Source organism: Lineus longissimus, chromosome 3 (assembly GCF_910592395.1).
Source record: "Lineus longissimus chromosome 3, tnLinLong1.2, whole genome shotgun sequence".
NCBI lineage: Eukaryota > Metazoa > Nemertea > Pilidiophora > Heteronemertea > Lineidae > Lineus > Lineus longissimus.
Window position 1 is genome coordinate 9,495,482 of NC_088310.1, and position 17,735 is coordinate 9,513,216.

The following is a 17,735-nucleotide window of genomic DNA, read 5'->3' on the forward strand; positions in this document are numbered from 1 at the left end:
TCTAATCAACACGGCATCCTCATTAACTTCCGATAAGTGTGTCTTTGTAAACTACCCTCGTTAAAATACGTTGGCCTTCGTCGTTTGTAATTGTTGAAGAACCAGCATATTGCAACAGGATTTCGTAACTAACCTCTTTTTTCTCTCCCTTGAACTTGACGATAAAGTACGTTATACCAAACTCGGGTAGTTCCTGCCACGTCCTGATGAATTGCATCTTGGCTTCCAATAGAGACAGGTCCTGGAAATTGGCGTGCGCTTCGAGGATTCGCTTCTGTAACTGCAAGTAAATGAGACAAATCATAAGTTCTAGTAGACATTTCTAACTGCTCAATAAGAAAGGTCAGAAGTTCTGGTAGACATTTTGAACTGCTCAATAAGACAAGTCAGAAGTTCTAGTAGACATTTTGAACTGCTCAACAAGACAAGTCAGAAGTTCTAGTAGACATTTCTAACTGCTCAATAAGACAAGTCATAAGTTCTAGTAGACATCTCTAACTGCTCAATAAGACAAGTCATAAGTTCTAGTAGACATTTCTAACTGCTCAATAAGACAAGTCATAAGTTCTGGTAGACATTTTGAACTGCTCAACAAGAAAAGTCAGAAGTTCTAGTAGACATATCTAACTGCTCAATAAGACAAGTCAGAAGTTCTAGTAGACATTTCTAACTGCTCAATAAGACAAGTCAGAAGTTCTGGTAGACATTTTGAACTGCTCAACAAGAAAAGTCAGAAGTTCTAGTAGACATTTCTAATTGCCCAACAAGACAAGTCAGAAGTTCTGGTAGACCTATCTAACTGCTCAATAAGACAGTCACAAGTTCTGGTAGACATATCTAACTGCTCAACAAGACAAGTCAGAAGTTCTAGAAGACATTTTTAACAGCGCAATAAGAGGTGTCGTAAGTTATCTAGTAGACATTTTTAACTGCTTATGACTTTGTGTCTTATACCAGGGATCTTAGGATTTCAAATTTCCCAATTTTGTTCAGTCTCTTGTGGCATAAAGTAACTCTGTGACAGTCCCTAATTTACCTGCTTTGACTTAAACTTCTTCAAGAATCTCGGCGCCACTAACTCCTCCGGGTTGAACTGGATTTGGTCAGAACGAACGGCAGGTGCACTTGTGTGATTGCCGTTCTTGGCAGGGTGTTGCAGCTTTAGGAAGTTCTGTAACGACTGCACCTCCGTCTCGTATGAACTATCAGCCATTGTCTTGCCCGATGAAGCCAGTCGACACGCCGCCATCCACTTGGCGTACTGGTCTTCCTGCAAACATGAAATTGATAAAATTATACTTCAATTCCAATTTTGCCATTATAGTACTGTACAACCTCTCTATCAAGGACACCCTTGGCCTGACAAGTACTCTCTTTAATATAGAGAAAACAATTTCTTATTTGAATCGAAAAATTCCATGAGGACCAGAATCTGAAGTGTAGATAACAAGCAACACTGTCATCCACTTGGCATACTGGTCTTCCTGCAAACATGAAATTGATAAAATTATACTTTAATTCCAATTTTGCTATTATAATACTGCACAACCTCTCTATCAAGGACACCCTTTGGGCTGACAAGTACTCTCCTTAATATAGAGAAAATAACTTTTTATTTGAATCGAAAAATTCCATGAGGACTGGAATCCGAGGTGAAAATAACAAGACTTGTAGTGAAAGGAGTCACTCTCCCCCCCCCCACCACCCCGACCCCGAGTTTGTTCCTGCTTGCTTCATCATCAGCCAGAAAAGCCAAGACTTACATTGTCGCATCTGAGTTGTATCTCCGTCATGCCATCCTCAACTGGCACCGATAATTTTATTGCATATTTCCCGACGGCAATGTTCACTTCGTGATGGACTTCACAGCCTGAAACGACGACATTTACATTAGATAAGAACAACGGAAAATAGTCTGGGCGTGTCTGTTTTACACAGGTCCATTATAAGCCTTTTGCCCAGGTGCCCTGCAACTGGCTATTTAGTGTTTGCACAGTATATCACCATGCCAGCTACAAGTAGGAATTCCGGTGACAACAATCAGCAGAAGAAAACTCGACAAGTATATTTCCAACTGCAAAATATAATATCCATATGCTATTTTTCACCACTTCCTGGCCATTGACTGCTCAGTGCTGTACTCCCGAGTTATTCATACATATGGGGCAGCGGTGGTGCAGTGGAAGAGAGTTGGCCTCATGATCAGGAGGTTGTGGGTTCGACTCCCGGCCGAGTTACTGCTTGGTTCCCCGACTGGTCAAGTTCAAGTGAGCGCCTTCTGGTTGCTCCTTGAAACCCCAAATTGATTTCTGTGGAGATCGGGGTGATAATATGATATCCCACAGAGCTTTAACAGTTCCAGTACTGGGGAGCGCTATATAAATCCGTGACATTATTATAATTATAATTATAATTATATTATAATCATAATTAATTATATTTATATTAAATTATATTTAGAATTTAAATTATATTTATAATAATTATAATTATAATCATTATCATTATTACTACTACCTACCATTCATATTATAGTACATCAGCGGCGATCCATTTTTATCGGCTGGTGAACGATATAATGAGAGTGTTGTGTTTCTGAACGTGAAGTAATATCGCTTGGTGCTTTTAAGAGTTAGTTTCTTTGGCCTGGAAGAAAACACATAACATCCATTAAAACAAAAACATGTATAAACAGCCGTTAAAATACTCCAAAAATTTGAGTACATTTTAAAAGAAAACACACCACAGCCATTAAAATGCTCCAAAGACAAAAGCTGATTTTTTAAAACGGGAGACTTTAGGTAAGAGCCAGCAGGACAGAAACGCCTTCCTAATGGGCATTCCCTACTTCAAACTGGTACTTTTCGAATTCTACATCAATCTCACAAATTATCCCTCCCCCCTCCCCGGGAAGATTTTAAAGATTACACTTGAAGCAAGACAAAGAAATATTCGGGTGTTCTTAACTACAGCAGGGTAGAACTTCTTCACATGGACATGAACAACTGGGGCGGACGGAACCACAGTCTACCAAGCGACGTTTAAATTTTGAGAAAAATGGGCCGGTTCTTGGTCCTCAACTTCTGGTTTTCATGGAAAAGGAAATTGGAGTGCTGCCATCTATGAGTAAACGGATGAAGCTACATCAATAAACCTCTGTCAGAGAATAGTCGTCAGTGCCGAAGGTTGCTACATGCACTCAACTCATTTTTGATCAAATTGTCACTCAGTAGACTCTGGTTCTCACCGCCTAAAAGGCAACAGTTCAAAATTGTCTCGCTTACTTTATAAAATCGAGATAATCTGATAATTCTGGGATGTGTGTGATGTCGGCCGTCGGCGATGAACTACTTCCCTCCAGGTGGAGCTCCAAGTCTTTTAAAGCAGACGCCACGTCGTCGTCTTCATTCTTCATGCCGTCTGGCACGTCTGCCTGCGGTACGTCTGCTTGCAATTGGATTTGTAACTGAAGAGGGAGATTTTTAAGGGGTCAATTTTGATGTCTTGATTATTATTAAGGTGAAAACACCTTTCACTTTATGTTATATCGAAAAATGGTATAAGACACATTCAAATTCGATTCCAACAGCTCATTCTTTGTGATGAGTGGTAAGATTTTTGGCGAAGTGAGTATTTCTTGTTTCTTCAGACTCTGAATCATAATTACCGGCTTCACAACCCGGCCTCGTAACCCTACTGGATTTTTGCCAGAGATATGGTGTCCACTTTGGGGTACTGTCCAGCTATGTGCGACCTTTTACTTGTCCTAGACACTCAGGTAGATGGTACAAGGGACCACAGCTTTTAGTCTCATCCGACAGACCCTCATTAATTTATCTCATATTGAGCCTTCCATTGTTGGAAAGAGCAAGGAATTTTAGTTCCTTAAAAGCCACACTAGTTTATCCAGAAACACAATCACAGGTCCTCCCTGGGATTGAACCCCGGCCCTATTGTGTGGTATATAGCCAGCAGCGTTGACCACTAGCGTATAAGGCTCCTCACATACACTTCGTTTCCGAGTGAAATCACAATATATCCGAGGAAAATTTTCCTGTGAAACTGATTTTAGGTCGCATATGATGTTTTACCTTGAAGCAAATTACAAGCAGTTATGGAATCTTACCTGTAAAGCAGCAAATACGATCATTTCCTCTGTGGTACAGTCCAATTCTTCTGATATCATAGACCACTTGGCTTGCTCATAAATCTGATTAATTCTTACAAGGCCATACTGAAATTAGAAATGAATTAACTTTTTGATTGATGAAGCTTGTTTGACCAGGTGGAACACTTTATTCATTATACAGCAACCTTGCAACTAACAGCTGTACGTGAAAATTATCACTATTCTAACAAAACTTATTGGAGCTTATTAATTTGACAATCAAATCTTATCACCAAGGACTATCAGCTTATTAATTTGACAATAAAATCTTATCAACAATATCAGACTGGCTGCTCGAAAAAAAACCCAAAGAAACAAAATAGAGAAGTTTTCCTCTGAAACAAGAGGCCCAAGGGCCTGGCGCTCAGCTGAAATATATGAACATGGAAAGTACCCGATAGATCTCTTTCAACCTCAGTTTTGTCAATATATCAGGCAAACATACCAAAGTAAAAAGACTTTTAAATGGTGACATATATGCCACTTATTAGTCAAATCTAAGTGCCTGAGCCAGGCTGACCTTGAAAAGTAGGTCAAATAGAAAGCCCATGTGATATCATGTAAAGGAGACTTATTGTACACCAACCATAAAATTCATGTCACTCTGGATACAGCAAAGGCTTTAAAATAGAAAAAAAAAACCAAGATGGCCGCCCACCAAATTATTCAAAAAAGTAAAGAAAATGTATTTACAAGTGAAAAAAGTAAAAATTAAAAAAAAAAAAAAATTGACCCGAAGTGGGATTGGAACCCACAACCTTCAGAGTCATACAAGAGCGGGAAATTCAAATCAAGCTTAAACTAGGTCAACACAGATTTTGGCTCAGTAACGCCAACTGGTAGTATCAATCAAAACTACTCTTAGTAGTTTCAAGACCTACATGCATGCGGTCCTTTTCAACTTTATTTCAAGCTTCTATCTGCTTGAATAAAGCGCCAAAAAATTGTTTTGTGATTTAGGCTTTTTGCCCCCTGGTGGCCAAACTGTTAATCCTGCCGGACCCACACTTGGTCTATTCAGGAGTCCTGAAGGGTCTAAATGGCTTATAGGGAAAATCTATCGCCTATCCGCCATAGTTTTGAAACGTGCCTGTTTAACGGACAGACAGACAGACAGACAGACGGACATTCATTCTACCATTTACTCATATGAATAGCTCAGCTTGTCAGCTGAGCTAAAAACAGAAAAGTACTGTAACACTTAATCAACCAGGGAGGACAAAGGTCAAAAGAACAAGAGGCCCAAGGGCCTGGCGCTCAGCTGAGTTGTTGCTGCGTTGTTCGTATATATTACATTACTCGTCAAACTCTACTAAACTAAGGACTCAAAGCCTAAGGATATTAGCTTCTGGATGTGTAACAGTGAATTACGGTAGACTGGCGCAATCTACTTCAAGCAAGCTCCACCCTTGCAATGTGTGCGCAAACAGATAACCTAACCTATATTGGACCATCAATTCTACACACAGCAACATGATTCATCCTCAGCTGTTACCATGATGATGATGATGATGATCCTTTTCGCAAATTGGTCGTCTTCTGTCTTTCTTCCATACTTCAGTGCCACCGGATGTAGTCTGCCCTTGTGGAGGGATCCTTTCAGCACCGGGACACAAGAATCCATGCGAATTGAATCACATGGAGAGACTAGCCCAATCACCCGCTTTTGGCTGGGTAGAAATGGGTAAATCTCGCAGACTGGACCTTAAACTCTAATGCCGACGTGTGAGGCCGGTCTGACAGATGAGTAAGTGGGGTCCACCTAATGCAGAAGGCACCAGTTTCCCTAACTAAAAGGGTAACATTAACAAAATGCTCTACCCAACTCTATTATTGCCTAAAGGCCTGTGTACACTAGTAAAATATTAGCAACATTTTTACATTTCCAGTTGCAACAAATGTTGCAAAAATGTTGCGTAGTGTGTACAGAGCAAAACGCGTCTTACAACATGTTGTAAAATTGTTGCAAATTAAATGCAATGCAATTCTTTGTTGCATGTTGTAAAAATGTTGCAAACTCTTCAGCCAATCAGAAATAGGATTTGCGTCATGTGATCTACCGGAGTTCATGTGACTTGAACAAGAAGCAGGTATAGCAACTCTCAAGTGAGTGTCTTGCTTCGTAGGGTGATGAAACCTTTTCTAGAAGTTTTTGTGTGACGGCTTGTCAGTCAGCCGCAACTCCTTTAGGCTGCGTATCCATAGGCTGTTCCGTGCCCTGCACAACATTCCCTTTTTACCGCCTGGCGCGCCACACGGACAATGAACCTTCGTTGGTGTTATTGATCGTTCCCATAGGTTATGCCGTGTCACATTGCGGGCATATATGCACTGTGGATTGGGAATATAGGCCCATATTGGGATTGAACATGTCCATTCTTTTGCGAGTGAACAACACGGAAGCAATGTCTGAGGCGAAATTAATTCAAGAGGTTCATCAACGGGAACTACTCTGGGACCCCGAAACTGATGATTATCATAACAAGCACGAACCTGTAATTTGTTGCTTAAGTCAGGTTTTATATACATGTACATGTCAATTTGATGTTGCAAGTGAAAATACAAGTTACTTGTATTTTCATTTTCAATATTCATAAGAAATTGTCTTCTGAAATAATGACAGCGTGCGGATAAACGCGATTGACCGCTGCGAAATGAGGACTACAAAGGCCTACCATGACCAAAAAGGAATATCCAATGGAGACTCAGGGCATAGTGCCAGGTCACAAGGCTGTTACGCCATAACGCCACACTACACAAGGGCATACCCTATGGATACGCGGCCTTAACAGGCAGTGGTATGCCCCATCATCCACCCTCATTTTGATCCAGGGCCTGGTCCATATTCTCTTTGGTTATTTCGCCGCCTCTTCCGTCTCTCAACAATGACAGCTAAAATTGCTGCAGAAGCACTCAAAACACATCTTCTCTCCTTGGAATCATCCATTTTCCCTCCAAAATACCTATTTCGCTTTGTTCCCACTAAAAAGTTTGCAACAATTTACCAACATGTTGTAAAAATGTTGCTAATTTGTTGCAATTTTGTTGCTAGTGAACACAGGGCCTTGAAGGGCTTGTTGCAAAATTGTTGTAAAAATGTTGGTAAAATGTTGGTAAAATGTTGCTAATATTTTACTAGTGTACACCCTGCTTAAGTCAAGTGAAACTCTTAACAAACCTTAGCAGAATGCCACCATTGAAATGTTGATAATAATGATAGCAAGTAAAAACTTTAAACAGATAGACTTGATTTTTTTAACCAACTGCCACATGCGGTTTTCTTTATTTAGTAAATTTTGAGGTAAGTATTACAGAATGAAATACTTGAATACTAGAATTGCCTGGCTCTTCTGATGATTGCACTGGTGAACACCGAAGTCGATGGGATGTGCAAAGTCATAGCTCGATCCTCTCTCTTGGTCATCTTTGAGATGTGGTCACCAAATATGTTCAAATGCAGCTGCAGATCATTCCTGTCCTGCAAAACATGATGAGGAGATAACATTTTAATTTTGATAGAATAGGTAAGCTAGCCAAGTTTTATATCAAATACAAGGCCAACAACAACTGATAAGGCGCTAGGGCCGAATGATCAAGGAAGTTCATTAATATGATTGGGAATACATTGTGATAAGAGTGATGAATCGGCCCCGTTTGAAGCATTGTGCTATGTACAGTGTGCAAGTGTCAGTGTGTATCATATCGCATTTATTGTTTGTTGACATTTCAAATCGCTGGCGTCGATCCTCAATTACACTGTTTATGTACATTGGCAACCTTACCCGATGATATCAGAACGATGTTTATTATTGTCTTGTTTATTCACATTAGTTCTGCTATGTGACAAGAGTTATTTGTTGAGAAATCCATGATTTAAAGCCGGACTTTGACATCGTTTCTCAGACCAACCAAGCTGCATTTCGCAGATCGTTTTTCAACGATCGTCGACGAACTATTTCAAATTAATCACATCCAATTAAACAATCCAAGCCTTCCCTAATGTCATCAACATGCAATAACACAACCAGCCAAATATTATCGCCTATGAAATTGTGAATTTAATGAGAACTTACCTCTGAATTGACAGAACGCGATCTATTCCATAGCATGGTCTCCTTACGTCTGAACTGCGCAGACTCGAGACGTGACGTTCGCTGCATGTGTGATTGGACGTGGGATAACTCGCGCGAAATTTAAAATGCTCTTCTTGGGGGTTGCTCACTAAATTGCGCCAGTAACACCACCTGGTGAGAAATTCATGAACTACGCCTATTGATAATGAAAGAGAAAGCTTTGCTCTATAAAATTAGATTTGATTCATGATCCCCAACTGAGAAATCAGCTGCTGGAAAAGTTTTTGGAAAATTTCGCTCGGTGCCACCTAGTGGCCAAACCGCTCATCCTGCCGGACCCACATTTGGTCTATTCAGGAGTCCTGAAGGGTCTCAACGCCTCAGAGGGAAAATCTATCGCCTATCCGCCATAGTTTTGAAACGTGCCTGTTTAACGGACAGACAGACAGACAGACAGACAGACAGACAGACAGACAGACAGACAGACAGACAGACAGACGGACACTCATTCTACCATTTACTCATATGAATAGCTCAGCTTTTCAGCTGAGCTAAAAATGCACTGTGAAGATGGATGTTCCCAGTTCCCAGTTTTCCCGGGGTAAACCATTTGTGGCCTTATTCAGAATGGCTCCATTGGTGGCCAAGAGGCTTTAGCAAAGGGCCAAACATTTAGATATCGTGATCTCGCAGCGTTTCAAAACATTCATAACTTTTTGAATAAATTTTCTTTCCCCTTACCTTTGTGTTGAGGTCGTAGAAGGCATAAAATTTAAACTTCAACAGTACCACATCGTTTTCTCGAACTAACTGTTCCATAAGAGACCGCGATGAGTCGAGCCACCTGAAGAAACAGAAATCATGAAGTGACTCATTCAATGCGTCAGAACCAGTAATTGTAAAGGGATTCTGACCGAGGGAAGTTTTAGAGGGGGGTCGGGGAGTGCTGAAAAGGGGGTCGTTCTGGTAACATTTTGTCACTTTCAACCAGAAAAAGAAAACACAACTAGGGGGTATAGTTATCTTTTCTCTGTTGATTCAGTAAGCTCTGATGTTGGGGAAGCTTTTGTAAAAAACCTTATTGAGCTATCTCTGATCGATTTTTCCCCTGGGGGTCTGAAAATGGGGAGTTGGGGCTGAAACAGTGGCGCCCCAAAGTGTCAACAGTAGAAGACATCAAGATGTGAAGCCTGAACAAGCTTGTTATATAACCGAAACAACAGAAGTATTCGCCAGCACAAAGCAATATTCTGGTTCACTGTCGTAACACCAGAGGACAGCACTGTCAGTCAAGATAAAGCAAAGAAATGTACTGTCATCTCCCTTATATTTGCAACCCTGAATATTGGGAAAGCATTTTTTTCAGAATTCACCGCCAATTTCATTAGATCAATTCCCTAATCAAGAATAGAGAGGAATACTGACCAAAGGACACCACCCTGACCACAAAGCTCTGTGGCTCTGTGGCTTCAGACCTGCTCCCTCATGAAGAATAGAGAGGAATACTGGCCAAAAGACACCACCCCGACCACAAAGCTCTGGGGCTCTGTAGTGGAACTTTCTAGGACAGCCGACTTCGTTACCAAAAACAGACGGACTGACTAGCGTGCATCTCAAAAATTCCGTACGCAGAAGAAGAAGAAGAATCAGATCAGTAATTTTCAGGTCATATGTTCACATGAGGTCCTCCTTGCCTGATGGTACTCCGGCTGAGGCAGACGATAAAGAACTTACCCACAGTTGATGCGTGCCTTCTCCTGAAATGTTTTCGGCCTGGGTAACATCGTGAACGCCTCCCTCACTGACCTCTGGGGACTGTTTCTCAGCGTTGACTCTAGAGCACCTTCGAAGGACAGGCTGTGCATGGAAGACATTGTACCGTTGGCGGCCCAGGGCGTGCTCGGGCTGTACTGACTACTTCCGGGCCCTCGCAGTAATGTGCCCTAAAAAAGACAATATGGTTAATGATGGGCCAAGGGGAGGGACTACTAATTGATGACTCTGGGCCAAGGGTCAAGTCCTCCAAGTCACGACTCATCCAAGTAGCCTTCTAATGCATAGCGAAATATTGCATTACCTGATGCACTGGGAGAACCTCTACCTGCTGATCTAAAGGAGTGAATGACACCTCCTGGACCACAGTCTCCTTTTACAGTGGTGGCCCAGGTTTAATTGTGCTCAAGTTAACTTTGCTAAACTGATAGACAGTTTAATTAATATTATTTATAGCTAGGTTCTCGATTCCTAAGCTGCTGTACAACTTCAATCAGTTATGCACAAACTGGGGGAGCATATTCAGAGGAGGGATGGCAATTTCTGAACCATGAGGATCAAGTCAGGAAGGGGCAACAAAATTCCTCCCTGATTCAAATTTTCTGAAATTAATTTGACTTGTATAGTTGCATCCTGAACCTCATGGTCTTATACTCCCTTTAAACGTCGCCGGCGTACATCTGGATACGAAGCAAAAACCTTGGTGGTCAAGATGATATAGTTTCAGACAGATGTTATCAATATTTCATAGATTGGCCACTTCCACAAAAAAACTCGTCCAAGATGCGAATTTCATGACGTACCTGTGGAGTTGAAGGGGTCATGGGTGACCTGGAGATGAATGGACTGCCTGACCCATCCATGCTGGTATTGGACAGATGATTACTGCTGTTACTGCTCAAGTTCCCGTTGGCCGACATGCGATCGCGATGCTTTTTCTGAACCAAACCACGCGGATTGGCGTTGTTATATTTCAAATCTTCCTTCCCGAGCTTTCTTGAAATTGACAGCTCCTCTGGATGGTGAACACCTGAAAGATACAACATGGAAAGTATGGTTATTCTTTTGTTTGCTTCCGATAGCATTTGTTATAATACCCATCACTTAAAAAGATGCTCCCCTATAATTAATAGTTGGTTCCAGCCATCCTCATGAATAGTCAAATGGTCATAATGTCATCTCTGAAACTAGCCAACTAAACAAGTTATGCACCGTGCCAACCCTGGGAATTATGAAGAATACAGAGCTTCCTCCAACTTGCTAGTTTATTGCCAGAAGGTAAATAACTAAGTCAACAGAGGAAAAGCTGCCAGCTTTCTGGATATTAATGTGTCATGTACCAAGCACTCAGATATGCCCATTCAACTGAGTTGGTATAATATCTCAATGATATTGCACTACACATTCTGACTTCGTATCGACAGAAATTGAGAGGGGTTGCGAGACTGTTTTTCAAGACGAAGAGAAACGATGTGACGATCAAAGAAATTATCCACCATTGCGAGCGTGCCACAATTGCAATATTGGAGATTTATGTCATACCACGTAAATGAATACAAAAAGATGTTGCATCACCCAAATGATGGTGCTGAGGTCAATTTCACGAAAAAATAGCATTTGGAATTTTGGTGCTTTTCTCAAAGAAAATGCCGCAGTTGAACAAAGATTATATTTCATTCGAAACTTCAAAGTCCATTTCACTCCAACGCGTCTGAAATAATTACCCTGTTAGAATCGGGCAAAGCATGACCAATGAATGAATGAAATTATCTTTTGTATAACGCCTTTCCCACTGAATACAATGTTCAAAAGTGCTCACACTCCAAAATGCTCGCGGAAGAGGAAAGTTTTCAAGTTTTTTTGGAAGGTGATGGAGTCAGTTTCTTTCCTCAGGTCATGGCCTAGTGAGTTCCACATTCGAGGGGCATGCACTGAGAATGCCCTTGCCCCGAATGTTACCAGCCGGAATGGACGCTCGATAAGAAGATGCTGTGCCTCAGAACTGTAAGATATCTGATTTTCAGGAAGGGTGAATATCTGAGTTTGTCTTTTTGCAGACTGTTGTCAATTTTTCACAGACGGCTGTTCATTTTCCAATTAGAAATGATGAGACATAGTTTTGAAAGTCATCGAAACCATCATCGATACGATAACTTGTTCATTGTAATGGTCGTTGGAAAGCAATGGGTGGAGTGTCACGCGGAAAAAAAATTCGAAAACGTGTTCATACAGGAAATCGTTGGGTGGACTGTTGTGAATTTTGAAGTGTGATGGGCGTTACATCCTGTCCACCAGACGGATGTGGTTGCAACCCACAGTTACAATTATTGCCGAGAGTTGGGACTGGTGGAAGGAGTATTGATTAAAACAAACTATCAATTTATTCAGATCTTGCCGCTACAAATACAAATGGTGAAAATGAATAGAATTGTGTTAATATCAATGGCAGACGTGCCATTTCATTGAATATGTTTCCGGAATTTCGAGATCATTTTCATGCGCGGTGCTTTGATGTGTCATTCAGCACACCACCCTATTCTCCAAGTGATTATTGTCAATCGAAGTCAAACGTTATTAGAGCATATTCTGGTATCATCACAAGTGCTCAGCTCCAAAAAAAAAACTCACAGCAAATTCTTCTATAATGCAGTGTATGACCAATTTTATTTGAGATTTCATCACAAAGAAATTGACACGGTCAAGCCAGATGGCTTCACACCCTGGCCGTTTTAAAGCTGTAAAGTTAGCGTATCATTAACCCTTGCATCAATTCATTATTAGCCGGCTATCTGGATTAGTCACTGGCCATAATTAGCATGCTGATAAAACACCAATCAATCCCCAGCGGCAGATATTTCACTCTCCACCAACTATCCTAACGAGAAACGATTTTCTCTGTGTTCTCTGTATTGTTCAATGATGATCGCCCATAAATGGCCATACGATAATTGAAACCAACTTGTCCGAAATATCTGAGGAGTCGTAATAGACTCAGAAAATTCTTTATTGATTTATTTTTTCCACATTCACACAAAGCAGCATCAAATTAGAATTAATCCTACTGGAAGTTTTCAGCAAATGAGTTGAGCTAATGAGTAATGATGATACTGTAGAAGCCCATTAAGAAATTTTCTCTTTTTGCTATTTGGCAGAAAAAAGTAGCCAAACATACGCTATCTAACATCAAAAATTAATAAAGACTAAGATTGTCGAACCATAATGCAAACTAATCTTCCTGATCGTAATTTCTAAATTCACCAAATGACACTTTATTCAACTGTGAATTCCAAAGGATAAAGGAAATACATTGCAGCCGTGAACAAAATTGTATATTTTATAGGTTACAGTACAAATCACAATTGACATCCCGTAAATCGCGTCACTGGAGCGTCACTGACGCGCTACCCAATGCGTAGGTATGATTAAGTCTGGTTCAATGAGTAGTTTGTTCATCCAATCTTTTTAAAGATCTGGGCAAGTAAAAATATTTATTTTGAATGGTTTGGAGAGTTCATTTTGTTAGGCCTATATAATCCTCTTTATTCTGCCTGATGCACATGAATTGATACAAGAAATCCAAAAGTGTGTGAATTAAGTCGAAAAAAGAAGGTTGACATGTATTTAGTCAGCCCACGTTTCTGCTTGACATAATAGAATTAAGTATAAAGTAGAACCCCTCTATTACGGACATCCTCGGGACTGACAAGTGCTGTCCTTAATAGAGAGGTTTCCTCATTAAATATACTAAATTGAATGGAAACAACCACTTCAGGTCCAAATCTAATGTCTTTATTAGAAAGGGTGTCCTAATAGAGAGGTGTCCGCTAAGGGAGGTTCCACTGTATATCCATATACAATCATTCTATACTTGGTAAAACTTAAAGAAGAGAGGCCAAAATGAGGTAGCCATTCTTTAGCACAGGGAATCCCTAAGGCCTTAGCTTGCAGGGTTGTAGTGGTGAAAGGACAGGAGACTCAGAATCATTTGTTAAATGTGTTCAGGGAAAGGGTCAAAACATTTTTACTTGATCTTCCATGAGCAGACAATACCTACCTAATTCTTTACACAGCACAATCACCGATTTGAAGACATCAACCGAGAAGTCTACCTTCACATCAAGAATCTGTAAATCGGGCATCTGTAACCGTATGTTCTTGTGCATGGGTGTGAATTCGAGTTTGGCATCTGCTTGGACTCCGTACTGATCGAGGGTAAGACGTGGCTTCTTTAACCACATGTTCTTTTCTGGCCACCAGAGGGCGTGGTCTGACCAGTCCATGGCGATATCTGCAAGATACAAAATGAAATTGACATGAGAAATGGTGACTTGGTTCAGAATCCCATCGATGATTGAACTGGAAGAACAGATCTAAAGGAAACTCGAAAGGAATAAATGATTTTTACTAAGCAAGCATTTACACTCCAACAGCCAGTATTCAAAACATTTTTTTGGCTGGAACTTTTCCAGTATTTTTCTACAATATGCTTGTTTGATATCTGCAAGATACAAAATGATATTGACATGAGAAATGGTGACTTAGTTCATAATCCCATGATGATTTGAACTAGTAGAACAGATCTGAAGGAAAGGAATAATTATTTTGACTTTAAGCAAGAAATAACACTGACACCCTGTATATACTAAACAAATTTATCGCTTGTGCTTTCAAGTATTTTTTTGCACGATATCATTGTACAAAGAGCATCTTGTATGAAGATTGGAAGAGTGTCAATTCTCACATAAAACCAGCGCAGCGCACAAGTTTGTTTCGATTCTTTTTGCCAAGTGGCTGCAGATGTTGTTTCATGAAGTGTCAAAAGAAACACTTGAGTGAAAAACTGGCACCAAACACGTTTTTGATTACAAAATCAATATTTTCATCAAACACATGAAAGCTTAGTACACAATGTTTTGTTACTAAAAGTGAGGCTTCGCTCTTTTCATTAAATTTCGCGATAAGTTTCTCACTGTATTTCCTGTCTGAACCTATTTTTAGTTCAGGTCCAGCAGAAGTATTCAGTTTCACCGCAGTTGCTTTTTTTACAAAAACACCACACTGACTTGCCACAATTTAAATCCAATATTATCCTATCTGTATGAAATTTTTACAAAGCTTCAAACAAATGTATTCTTTAATTTCAAAGAGTCATCCATTCCTGATGCCCACAATTATAATTCAATAAAATTGTACGTTTCCAAGATTAAATCAAGTTCATTTCTCATTGCCCCTTGGCTCCTGTTACTAAATGAGCGCAAGTCTCTCTTGAGTCGTTCACTCGTTTTCATCCATCATCTGATAGATTTCGTCTCTATTCCGAGTATAAGATACGTCACCAGGAAGCTCCAGAGGAAATAAATATGAAACATGAGAAATGTCTGTTTCTTTCAAAATCAGTTTATTCCTCACTGCCCCTTTACTCTTTATATCAACCCTTTGGAGCCCGAGTTTCCACAGAAATACCACCACATAAAGCCCGAGTTTTCAGAGCAAAGTGTTGTTTACATCACCTTTGACGCCAAAATACTCACAGAACTCAAATTTTCACCCTGGAAAGCCTAATGAAAATCATGCTCAGCTAACACAACACGCAACCAAAGTTCTCATTCGGAATAGCTCAGTCTCACAAAGCTGTAATAAGTGTTTTAAGTGAAGGCGTGCCGACTATAGTCGGTATCGGGCAAACAGAGAGGTTTTTCTTTGCCGAGTAAAATCGGATCGGGCTTCAAAGGGTGAAACGAGCTCTCTCAAGTCAACTGTTGTTCACATCCATTACTTCATGGATTCGATTGCATATGTGATCTCGATGCGACAATCAGTTACGGCTTCACCAAAGATCCAATGTCACACCAGAACACGATGTTACCGTCACGTAGGAACATGATGTTACATGACGCGACAGAACTCATAACCATTTGTAGCAATCACGATAATCCTGTTGATTTAGTTCTCTTCAGATGGCTGACTCACACGGGATCTCTCCCTGCAAATATTGACAACTTCAATTTGTCTTAATAAACCATCGGAATGTCGCGTCTGTCCAAGGAGGCGTCGTGATTGCGTCTCGATTAAAATGCGAAGAACAAAATCGCATTCATGTGGCTTTCAGTCATTTGGCAGTCAAGAAAAGAAATTAGTGGTTAAATCGAAATATGGGTTCGATTCCGCGAGCATGAAGCGCTCGCAAAGGAGCGCTTTGAATTGCTACAAGTGCTATCGGTTACCTAAAACACATGTGACCATTTTCGCTTGTTTGCTGCGGACATCACAGGTACCGAACTGCAACAAGAATCGCTGATTGCAGTGACCAACCCTAGCGACTGTCGGTTTTACACCCGTAGACTAGAGATCCTTTTGTCACACATAGCAGTGTCAGGTCGCACAGCGCTTTTGTCTAAAGTACAACTGAGAACAAGTGCCGCAGTGACCATGCTACTACTGTGAGCTTTTAACATATTAGTTAAGATTTTGACTTTGTGAAGAGTCTGGCATCCCCGCTGCCTGCCATAAGGCCATAAATCAATAACACATGCTGTAATCCCTGTCTCCAGTGGGTCCAATGACAAAAATTCATAAACTCAATGGCAGACAAGACAGATGAGTTTATGAATTCCCCCAAGGCCCAGACACATGGCGCTTTATCACAAATTACTATTAGTGGAGTTTGTTTGTGTAGCACTAACGTAGAGCCCAGGCAGTCCAATATCAAACTTAGAAACACGCCAGAAGGTTTGAAAGGACACTAAACGATAATCTGAACAATTTGATTTCAAAACAGTTTATCTCGCATGGTCACCTCAGACATGTTCGAACACGAAATGGCATTTTTTCCCAACTTTTTAAACAAATATACCGCCACGTTTTGACGGAAGTTTGGGATGAACTTTCATCCAGTTACATTAGAACACCTGACGGTTACATCTACTCTCGCGAATCTGTAAAAGCGTCAGAATGTTGATGTTGACCCCCAAGGCTATACCCTCGGTATGATCCTCTCGCTGTATAAGTATAAGTTGGTGCAAAACCCTGGGTTTTATGGGAGACGGGTTGCAGAATGGTTCAATCGAAACCAAATTTCTACTGTTCTCAATTTTTTTAGCTCAACAGTCCTCATAATCTGACAAGAGCTGGTACTGATATTGAATATCGCCATGTTTAGCCTCTTGAGAGGCTAGCCAGGATTAAACCTGGTCCTTTGAATGCGTAACAGACTTACAAAAGAGGAAAAACAAATCAATAACAGGAATCCGCTAAGTCCCAGCTAGTCCCCAAGGATTGTCCACACTGACCTCCTGTCACTCACAATATTGACATGAGGCTAACGCGATGTTATCACACAGAGAATTGACTGATGAAACGGAAGTGAAAACAAGATGTGTAGGAGTATATTTCATTCAGCTAGAATACGCTCACAACCCGAAGTCTGCTTCCACTACAGTGGGCAACTGTTGCAGTTTCCCGTGACCACAGAGGTTTTTGCATCTTATCATGGTAAAACCACCCCGCTACGTTCAAAGGAAGTATAAAAGCTTGAGGTTTAGGATGAGGCCTTGTGGTCCTGCAGTTACAATTGGGTAGCAGAGTTTTCATAAATCCCTGTAGATAGGGCAGCGAGATGTGAACCATTTCAAGACTTGCGTGAACTTCGCAACGGAAACGCCAACTGCTGATGATGTAGACGAGGTCACACAGCATAGAAGCGTATGAGTTACAGTCCATAT

General features: G+C 40.7%; 1 protein-coding gene across 1 annotated transcript in view; it reads right to left on the bottom strand.

The window, feature by feature from the left end:
- LOC135485688 (fermitin family homolog 2-like) overlaps positions 1–17,735 on the bottom strand; it is a 47,869-nt gene that overhangs the window by 5,139 nt on the left and 24,995 nt on the right. The window contains exons 2-11 of the mRNA XM_064768053.1: positions 14,069–14,302; positions 10,818–11,044; positions 9,976–10,184; positions 8,983–9,085; positions 4,127–4,234; positions 3,285–3,466; positions 2,522–2,646; positions 1,764–1,870; positions 1,037–1,270; positions 134–280 (exon numbers count right to left, since the gene is read on the bottom strand). Coding sequence (XP_064624123.1) covers positions 134–280; positions 1,037–1,270; positions 1,764–1,870; positions 2,522–2,646; positions 3,285–3,466; positions 4,127–4,234; positions 8,983–9,085; positions 9,976–10,184; positions 10,818–11,044; positions 14,069–14,302 — 1,676 coding nt within the window. The remainder of the gene's footprint in view (positions 1–133; positions 281–1,036; positions 1,271–1,763; positions 1,871–2,521; positions 2,647–3,284; positions 3,467–4,126; positions 4,235–8,982; positions 9,086–9,975; positions 10,185–10,817; positions 11,045–14,068; positions 14,303–17,735) is intronic.